General features: G+C 47.8%; 1 protein-coding gene across 1 annotated transcript in view; it reads left to right on the top strand.

Annotated features, from left to right (window-relative positions):
• The window catches only part of LOC112215602 (zinc finger E-box-binding homeobox 1), a 67,789-nt gene that overhangs the window by 48,476 nt on the left and 8,626 nt on the right, over positions 1 to 10,687 (top strand). Inside the window, exons 3-7 of the mRNA XM_024374762.2 lie at positions 4,746 to 4,904; positions 6,281 to 6,483; positions 7,612 to 7,717; positions 8,194 to 8,633; positions 8,895 to 10,277. Coding sequence (XP_024230530.1) covers positions 4,746 to 4,904; positions 6,281 to 6,483; positions 7,612 to 7,717; positions 8,194 to 8,633; positions 8,895 to 10,277 — 2,291 coding nt within the window. The remainder of the gene's footprint in view (positions 1 to 4,745; positions 4,905 to 6,280; positions 6,484 to 7,611; positions 7,718 to 8,193; positions 8,634 to 8,894; positions 10,278 to 10,687) is intronic.

The following is a 10,687-nucleotide window of genomic DNA, read 5'->3' as shown; positions in this document are numbered from 1 at the left end:
ATATCGACATAACCTGAAAGGCCTCTCAGCAAGGAAGAAGCCACCGCTCCAAAACTGCCATAAAAAAGCCAGACTACGGTTTGCAACTGCACATGAGGACAAAGATGGAGAAATGTCCTCTGGTCTGATGAAACAAAAGTGGAACTGTTTGGCCATAATGACCATCATTATGTTTGGAGGAAAAAGGGGGAGGCTTGCAAGCCGAAGAACACCATCCCAACCATGACGGGGGTGGCAGCATCATGTTGTGGGGGTGCTTTGCTGCATGAGGGAATGGTGCACTTCATGAAATAGATGGCATCATGAGGAAGGAACATTATGTGGATATATTGATGCAACATCTCAAGACATCAGTCAGGAAGTGAAAGCTTGTTCGCAAATGGTTCTTCCAAATGGACAATGACCCCAAGCATACTTGCAAAGTTGTGTCAAAATGGCTTAAGTACAACAAAGTCAAGGTATTGGAGTGGCCATCACAAAGCCCTGACCTCAATCCTATAGAACATTTGTTGGCAGAACTGAAAAAGTGTGTACGAGAAAGGAGGCCTACAAACCTGACTCAGTTACACCAGCTCTGTCAGGAGGAATGGGCCAAAATTCACCCAACTTATTGTGGGAAGCTTGTGGAAGGCTAACAGAAACGTTTGACCCAAGTTAACCAATTTAAAGGCAATGCTACCAAATACTAATTGAGTGTATGTAAACTTCTGAGCCACTGGGAATGTGATGAAAGAAATAACAGCTGAAATAAATCACTCTCTCTACTATTATTCTGACATTTCACATTCTTAAAATAAAGTGGTGATCCTAACTGACCTAAGACAGGGAATCTTTACTAGGATTAAATGTCAGGAATTGTGAGAAACTGAGTTTAAATGTACTTGGCTAAGGTGTATATAAACTTCCGACTTCAACTGTATATATATATATATATTTACCTTTATTTAACTAGGCACGTCAGTTAAGAACAAATTCTTATTTACAATGTCAGCCTATGAACAGTGGATTAACTACCTTAGCTGCCTTGTTCAGGGGCAGAACGACAGATTTTTACCTCGTCAGCTCGTTGAAGAAGGTGGGGCTCAAACTGCATCCCTGTCTCACCCCACGGCCCTGTGGAAAGAAATGTGTTTGTGTACGTGGATTTTATAATGTCGTATGTTTTTCCCCCCAACACCGCTCAGTACATTGTTTTCACTGAGGAAATATACGAGTCTTCTGTTAATGATAATCTCTCTCTTGCTTTCTCCCTTTCTCACACGCCAACGCTAAGTGACTAAACTGATTATACATAATGCAAGTCTCAGCCCTCTTCCTTTAAAACAGTTTTCTGTACTGTAGGTCAGCGTAACCATTGAAAGCTGCAGCCACAATCTTTCCGCCACTCTGGTTGTCTGGCGCTCAAATGAAAGACTTGACGCCAGTTCTCTGACCAAGTGAGGAGAAACATACCGTAGGGGTGGTTTTCACTCTGCTGCGCTCCCTCCTTCCGTTTCCCCCCTCTCTACCTGAATCATTCTTCCTGATTACATGGCATCACCGGCCCCTTGCTCGCTGTCATTACTCATTTAGTTCTAAATGAATATCCACTGTAGCACCGCCAAAGCCCTGCCAGTAAAACACTGCCTTAACCACCTCATTTAACAGCCTGGATGATTATTGTTACTGAGGACTGAGAATGGGGAAGGAGGTATTGACTGACTGGCCATGTGGAACTATGCAGGGTTCTTTCCACTCTGTGATTACTGTGTTAATAGGCACGGCATGTATTTGCTACGGCATGGCATCTATAACTATATAATAAACCCCAGAGTTTGTCCTGCTCACGTTGCAGGATTCGATACACAGTATGATGCCAATCACCTCAGCTCTTCTGCAATGTCTCATGCGTTTCCCGTGAAGATGAGTCTCAGTAGTACATTAGAATGGGCCTTGACTCAGGATGAATACTACAGTAGGAGTCATACTACATTCCAGTAGGGCTTGTCATGAGTGGACCCTCAGTCATCAAGTTAAGACACCTTGGAAGAACAGGAAAGGAAAGGGAAACCCACGGACAGAGAGTGCTGGGGAAGTTGTGTGGTAGATCCTGAATCACCCCAAACAGGTTAACGAAGGACTTTTAAGCCTTGAGACAATTGAGATGTGGATTGTGTATGTGTGGGTGAATGGGCAAATCAAAATATTGAAGTGTCTTTTAACAGGGTATGGTAGTAGGTGCCAGCGTGTCAAGAACTGCAACGCTGCTGGGTTTTTCACGCGTAACTGTTTCCCGTGTGTATCAAGAATGGTCCACCACCCAAAGGACATCCAGCCAACTCGACATAACTGCGGGAAGTATTAGAGTCAACACGGGCCAGCATCCCGGTGGAATGATTTCGACACCTTTTAGTCCATGCCCAGACGAAATGAGGCTGTTCTGAGGGCAAAAGGAAGTGCAACTCAATAATAGGAAGGTGTTCTTAATGTTTTGTACCCTCAGTGTGTAGCATAGATAGGATATCCCTCACATTCGTCCCAGGTTCCACCACACTGCCTTGTATCCTGTTGTTCTAGGATTATTTGAATGGACTGAGTCTATGTGAGTCTACCACTCCCTCTCTGTTGTGAAACTGCTCATCTCTGAGACACGTTGGCTCCCCCTCTCCCTCCCTTATAGAGGGTACCTAACTGGGGCAGGATGCACAGCCACAGGAAGTAGGGGTCAAAGGTGAGTCCAGTTCAACCAGGACAGGAAATGCTGATGTCGCTGTCTTGTAAAGTTAGGAACATGGTGATACTGCTGTAAGCTAGGATTTAACTTTTTATTGAAGCACAAGGTTAGAGGGTTATTGCATCAAGGATTGACGCTGGATGTTGAACGGTATGTATAACACAATGCATTTTGAATGAATCCTCTTTAGGGTTTAGCCAGAGCTCCAGAGTCTGTCCAGGTTTTCCACTCGTGCTTCAGTTCGTACACGTCCAATGTGTCAGCACACAACCGGTCTGAGAGTGATGTTTGGCCACTTTTCATATACTGCCTGACTGGCTTTGAACCATGTAGCCTTCAGCTCTAATTTAGAGAGACAGCGAGGGGACCTTAACCATAACAACCAGAGACCTGGAAGTGTCGACCCTCAGAGAGACCCTACCTCACACACACAGTCTCCCAGGGTAGCTGTGTGTGTCGGAGGGCTGTTACATCGTTCTGAGAGCCAGAGTGAGGCAGGGATCAGGTAACTGTAGATACAGCTATTTTAAAAAAGCAACGCGTGTGATTGGGTAAACAGGCTGCTATTTAGCTGCGTCGTGTTATTAAAAGAAAGTGGAAATCTTCCAAATCCATCTCAATGAAGAGCTGTGAAGACGTTCCTGAATGGTTGAGAGAGAGATGGTTCCACTGAGGTCATGGGAAGTAAAGCTGTGGCTTAATGGGAGGGTTAGGAGGCCCTCTTCTACCCCCTCCATTCTATACTGAGGATGCATACAATCCTGAAATCTGACTTTCTCAGCACCTGGCGCTAGAGCTCTCTCTCTCTCTCTCGCTCTCTCTCTCGCTCTCTCTCTCGCTCTCTCTCTCGCTCTCTCATACATACACTGTGTTGGCCACTCTCTTTCATTCACATTCCCTTTCACTCTCTCCCCTTCTTATTCCTCTCCCTTCTTTGATGTGAGGCAGCAGGATGGGGGTGGTTCCGCTGAAAGTATTTAATCGCCACGGTAACCAGTAACTGTGTGTGTGTGTACCGTGTGGTTGGCGTGGGGATGTGTGTTCCGTGTGTTTCCGTGTAGTGGAACCGTCCATTTCCCACCGTGTCTCATCGCTGTCATAATGCACAGGAGAGGGCTGGGCCCTGCAGGAGGAGAGCTGTTGGAATTTACTGGGCCTGCCGGGCTTGCTGAGTCACGGAGCGTGCAACTTCTCATTGCTCCCATCTGACACAGCAACACACAGCTGGGTCTCACTGTCAGACCTTTACAGCCCTTCACACTCACAGAACAACCTCAACACTCAACCCAACACGAAAGAAACTAGCAGGAGAATTCAATTCCCCCGGGCCAACAGCGTCTGCTCAGTAAACTAAACGGTTGCGTAATGCTTTACGTCTTTAGGGAGGTCGACGTTGTTGTTAGGTGTTTCATCATCACCCTCTCCCTTCCTTCAGTCAAACAGGATAATAGAACTCTCCCCTCCTTGTTTTCACTGGTTTTTAAGGGTTAATAATAATACTACTACTTAATAATAATGATGCTAGGTGTATTTCTGTGTGGTTTTATCTGCTGACACTCAGTTCCTGTATGTGCTCCAGGATGTGAGGCAGAGAGACGGAAGCTTTTCCTTTCCTAACCGTGTCCTCAGGTTACACTGCTGCCTACAGCTCCTTAATTAGCCCTCATTAGTGGCGCAACGGCAGCTGATGTGATGCCGAGGAGAGAACATGCTCCCTGATAACGGATAACGGATCTCATTTACTGGGGTATTAGGATATTAGGCACCACAGTGGGAAAGTTGTTATTTCTTAATCCAGAGAGGTTTATGCAGGTCTGGGGATTTAGGCGCTATGGGGATTGGTTGGTTCTGGGGGGTGCATTAGACTGTACTGACTTACCTGTGTATCTGGTTGGAGGTCACAGTTCTAATTAAGCATCATGTTTTTTAGATAGAAGGAACATGATAAAATGATGTATTACAATGGCGAGGTCCTTAATGTCCTTTCCTCGTGTCCTCGTGTAAACAGTTGTCCTGTCTCTGTGGGTTACAGCGAGGGAGGAGTGTGGTTCAGACGGGGAGGACGATGGCAGGACGGACGCTCTGGTGGAAGAGATGCTGCAGCAGGGAGACACAGCCGTCATTTACCCAGAAGCCCCGGAGGACGAGCCACGCCAAGGGACCCCCGAGGCCAGCGGACATGACGAGAACGGTACGTGCAACGCTCACACCACCTGGACACCTCACGCACACACACACCTCACCTGTTCATCCTCACCTGTTCATCTCACCTGTTCACACACACACCTCACCTGTTCATCTACTCTCCACTGTTCGGGACGAAGTACTGGTTTTCTTTTCTCACTGGTAGTTAATTGATTGATACATCATTTAACTGATTAGACAGAGGATTCCACTCACAGACATAGCGTCCCAGGTCTGAATTAAGCACAGCAGAGCAAGAGCAACGCACAAAAAAAAAACACTTCACACTTTTCTACCCCTACCTCCCACAGTGGACTCTACACAATAACGCTTTACACACAACACCTCCACCTCTGGGACTGCAGGTTTTATGCCTCCAGGCAAAACCTTGTTGTGTTGTTCTGACTTCCGTCTCTTCCTCTGAAGGTGTTAAACCCCCCCCATCCATTAACACTAACACTCTCTCTGCTGTAAATGGACACACACTGGGCTCTTTATGAGTTAAGGGCTTTTGGCTGTTACCTGTCAGACTCACAGGAGGAAAAACAGCAAATAGCAGATAGTACCTACCTGGGTGATAGTGTGTGTGTGTGTGTGTGTGTGTGTGTGTGTGTGTGTGTGTGTGTGCGTGTGTGTGTTGTGTGTGCTTGTGCGTGTGTGTGTGTGTGTGTGTGTGTGTGTGTGTGTGTGTGTGTGTGTGTGTGTGTGTGTGTGTGTGTGTGTGTGTGTGTGAGAGAGAGATAATGTGTGTGTTCACATCCTGAGAGGTTCACCTGGCCAGCAGGGAGGTTTAATACATCACCTGTTAACAGGTAATACTTTACCTGTGTGGGACCCAGTGGCGCATAACAACCCCGGGGTCCTGGTGCTAGGTGTGCTTTATGTCTTCTCACCGTGTTCTACCGTGTTTCCAGACAGCTTTTATCCAACGTCTGGGCATTCATTTGAAACCAATGGGTGTTTTTCATGTTTTTTAAAAAAGATATAGGCCTTGAATTCCAATATTTTAAAGACACTTAGACTAGTCACGTTACTCGTGTGAACTAGGGCTGTTGATTGCACATTTCCGACTCCGAGAGCAGGAGTGTTGTGACACCTGTTACTTTACTAATGAATAACCAACAGTATCCAGCCAGCAGGTGAGAGTATGTTGCAGCATCTGTCATGTAGTTAGTGGTTACAGACCCTCTGTTAGTCTTAACAGAGGATCGGTCAGTACCGGGTGAAATAGGTGAAACAGCAGTCCAGAGCTCCTGTGTCTGTCTGTCAATCAACCACATCAAAGAATCCTTACTCTCTATTGACCCTCTGATTAGTCTACGACCTCTCCACACCCACTCACATGCTCCCTCCCTCCCCGTCTCTCTACTCCCTCCCCAACAGGCACTCCGGATGCGTTCTCCCAGCTCCTCACCTGTCCCTACTGCTCCCGCGGCTACAAGCGTTACACGTCCCTGAAGGAGCACATCAAGCTGCGCCACGAGAAGAGCGAGGACAACTTCAGCTGCTCCCAGTGCAGCTACACTTTTGCCTACCGCACACAGCTGGAGAGACACATGACGGCCCACAAAGCTGGTAGAGACCAGGTACTTATAGACACAACCCTATACATAACACTTATAGAAAGATACACAACTATACCTGCTGTTTGCTAACTACTAGCTACAGCACTGTGTAAGTGTGCAGTAAAGATTATGTACTCTTAAAAAAACGGTTGTTTTTACAGTAATTTACTGGCAGCCAGTTACCTGTAAGTTATGTACATTATGTTACCGTAAATTCCAAAGAAACTTACGGTAACATAATTCATTACAGTAATTTAGGGGGCTCCCAAGTGGCGCAGTGGTCTAAGACACTGCAGTCCCTGGTTCAAATCCAGGCTGCATCACATCTGGCTGTGATTTTTTTATATTTAATTTTTGAAATTAATTTCACCTTTATTTAACCAGGTAGGCCAGTTGAGAACAAGTTCTCATTTACAACTGCGACCTGGCCAAGATAAAGCAAAGCATTGCGACAAAAACATTGGGATTGGGAGTCCCATAGGGCGGCGCACAATTGGCCAACGTAGTCTGGGTTTGGCCGGGGCAGGCCGTCATTGTAAATAATAATTTGTTCTTAACTAACTTGCCTAGTTAAATAAAGGTTCAATTAAACATTTGAAGAAAAAAAAACGTACAGGTTGTTACCATTTTTTAAAAATTATTATATATTTCTTTACAGTGTACACTCTTAGAAAAAAAGGTACTATCTAGAACCTAAAAGGGTTCTTCAGCTGTCCCCATAGGAGAACCCTTTGAAGAACCCTTTTTGGTTCCAGGTAGAACCATTCTGAACCCTTTCTATAGAAGGTTCTACAGGTTCTACATGGAACTCAAAAGGGTTCCACCTGGAACCAAAAAAGGGTCATCCTACGGTTATCCTACTATGAGCCACAGAACCCTTCTGGAACCATTTTTTCTAAGAGTGTAGATAAAAGGTGATGTGAACTTTGTGTCCGAAACCCAGGAAGTGGGAAAGTAGGCTCATGGCATGTGCTCAGTGTTGATCACATCCATGATGAATTTAATATCCTGGTATTTAACCATTGTTTTTAGCCATTGTTTAAAGCGGTTGTTTCATGAATTGAAAGTAGCACAAAGTGCCTGTCTCCATGAGTGTGTGACTGAAGTGAGCTGACCATCCCCCTCACCCTCTCTCCCTTTGTCTGACAGAGGCACGTGACGCAGTCGGGGGGCAACCGCAAATTCAACTGCACCGAATGTGAAAAAGCATTTAAGTACAAGCACCACCTGAAGGAGCACCTACGCATCCACAGCGGTGAGTGGACCCCTCAGTGTGTGAGTGTGTGTGCACATATGTGTGTGTGTGCGTGTGCACGTGTGTGTTTGTGAACGTGCGTGTATTTTGTTATGTGGACAAAAGGTTGGGGTAATTGTATACGTGAGTTTCTATTGGCCACACCATCTGCACTGATGTTTCTGCCTCCATCCAACAAATATTTATGTTTAGTAACTCTGTGTATTCATGTGTCCTTGATTGTGTTTCAGAGCATTGTGCTTCGTCCTAATGTGACATAATTGTGTTTCTTTTGGCGGCTCTGGCCAACAACTAGAGAGTATTTCCCAATGGACCCATTATCCTCAGCCTTTAAGCGTCATTGAAATGCATTAGTCCCTTTTTCCCCGAGGAGATTGATTCATTTAGCTCTGTTCCTAATGGAGGTCGTGTGTGTGTGTGTGTGTGTGTGTGTGTGTGTGTGTGTGTTGTCTGTGCATGGCCGTCTGTCTCTACAGGAGAGAAGCCGTACGAGTGCTCCAACTGCAAGAAGCGTTTCTCCCACTCGGGCTCCTACAGTTCCCACATCAGCAGTAAGAAGTGCATCAGCGTGATCTCGGCAGTCAACGGCCGCCCCCGGCCCAGCGCCAAGGCGTCCCAGTGCCCGTCCCCAGCCATGCCCGCCTCGCCCTCCTCCACCACACGCACACAGATCTGGGATAAACCGTTACAGGAGCAACTACCCCTCAATCAGATCAAGAGCGAGCCAGTGGACTATGAGTACAAGGCCATGGTGTTGTCTCCAGCAACGCCGGGAGGAAACGGTCATGGAGGAGGGGTGTTAAACGGGGGTGCCGCGGGCCCCCTGCAGGGTGCGGTGCAGGCTGTGATGCTCCCCACCATGGGTCTGGTTTCTCCCATCAGCATCAACCTGGCAGACCTGCAGAACATCTTGAAGGTGATTTGTAAACTTGTAATAGGACTAAAGTGTACTCTGTATTTAATAATTTAATTGTAGTTCAAATGCAACTTTTTTTTTAAAGGGGGTAGATCAGCTTTAATGTTGCAGATAGATTGTAGCTTCGATTAATGTAATTGTCTTCATCATCAGTTCAAATACAACTTACAATTCATGAAATACTTGTAATGAGCTGCTTGTTGCTATTTGTACAATTATTTGTTGAACAATGAACAAACCATTATCATCTTCATCTTCAAGGTGGCGGTGGACGGTAACATGATCAGACAGATGTTGGAGAACAATGCCAAGGCAGCGGGGACCGGCACAGGGGCAACGGGTGTTCCTCACCAGCAGCTCATCTCAGCCATCAGTCTCCCCATCATCGGTCAGGATGGCAACGCTACCAAGATCATCATCAACTACAGCCTCGATCCCAGCCAGACCCAGCTCACTGCCCAGAACCTGAAGAAGGAACCTCAGACTCTGGCTACAATGCCAGGCCAGCCCCAGGCTCAGCCCCTGGCCGAGGTTGCCATAGAGCCCTGCAGCAAGGCCCAGCAGAGACTCCCAGAGGACCTGACACTCAGCAGGCCCCCCAGGAGCAAAGAGGAGAAGATGGAAGAGGAAAACGAGAAGGAGGAGGGGGAGGAGACCACTAAGACCTGTCTGCTCTGTGGCGACTGCCCCGGTGGTCTGGACGTGCTCCACGCACTCGAGCACTGTAAGAAGGCCTCAGGCCTCAGGATCAATGGGGACAAATCAGAGTCGGCCATCGCCTCGTTACTGTCCGAGGGGGTCGGGAACCAGCCCAAGAACCTCCTGTCCCTCCTCAAGGCCTACTTCGCCCTAAATGCTGAGCCAACCAAGGAGGAGCTCAGCAAGATCTCAGATTCAGTCAGCCTGCCCACCGACGTGGTCAAGAAGTGGTTCGACAAGATGCAGAGCAGTCAGGTCTCACTAGGAGCTCCGACACCTCCGTCTGAGGAAGAGGGACCCTTGTCTGAGAGTCCTGGGGCCACAGTTGTGTCCCCTAAGATAAGACCAGAGCAGGACACAGAGGGTCCCACCATGATGCAGTCCGGCCCAGCCGAGGCCACTCCGGCTGAGGTTAACGGCTCCATGCGCTCCCCAGCCTCCCCCACACCACTAAACCTGACCGCCGGGGGGCCCGTCCCAGCCAGACCCTCCTCCTCGGACAGCACTGATGGCCCTCTGGACCTGTCGCTACCAAAGCCCACCCGAGAGGAGGCCGCAGCCGCCGCCACTTACCACGCCTCTGTTTACTCCCATCAGGACGAACCCCTGAACTTGACGAAGACTTGCACAACAAAGAAAGAACTTCCGCTCGCCAGCGCCGCTGGCCACCACGTGACTAGTCAACCTGTGTCCCTGTACACCGCCAGCCCACAAAGTGCCAACCCCATCAGTATCATGACCACTCAGCTGCCCAGCGGGACCATTTATGCCATCACTGACCAGGGCCGTGCAGGCATGCCCTGCCTCCGGGCAGTTACCACTAGTAACAACCAGACTATCCTCATCCCACAGCTGGCCTATACCTATACCACTACAGCTACAGCCAACAGCCCTGCAGGGACAGAGACACAGGAGAAGACCACACTGCAAGTCAACGGCATCAAGGTTGGTTAATCAATCAATCATTCAAATGTATTTATATAGCCCTTTTTCACAGCAACAGTTGTCACGTTGTGCTTTTCAGTAACCCAGCGGCTGGTGGCACCTTAATGTGGGAGGATGGGCTCAAATAGGCTAGAATGGAATAAATGGAACGGTATCAAACAGCCATTCCGGCTCGCAAAAGCCAAGGCTTGTGTAAGGCCACTCACTTACTTTACTTATCAAACACAGCGTTTCCATGTTCTGGATACTGTTCCATTTACTCCATTCCAGACATTGTTATGATCTGTCCTCCCCTCACCAGCCTCCTCACCAGCCTCCTGTGAACCCAGCCTGGACCCCCCAAGGTCAAAGCAGCAGCACAGCTTACATTTACATGTTGGTCAATAACAAAGGCCTAGCAGATGCTCTTT

This window comes from Oncorhynchus tshawytscha, linkage group LG16 (assembly GCF_018296145.1).
Source record: "Oncorhynchus tshawytscha isolate Ot180627B linkage group LG16, Otsh_v2.0, whole genome shotgun sequence".
Classification (NCBI taxonomy): Eukaryota; Metazoa; Chordata; class Actinopteri; order Salmoniformes; family Salmonidae; genus Oncorhynchus; species Oncorhynchus tshawytscha.
The sequence above is the reverse complement of the archived record's forward strand: the minus strand, read 5'-3'. Positions and strand labels throughout refer to the sequence as shown.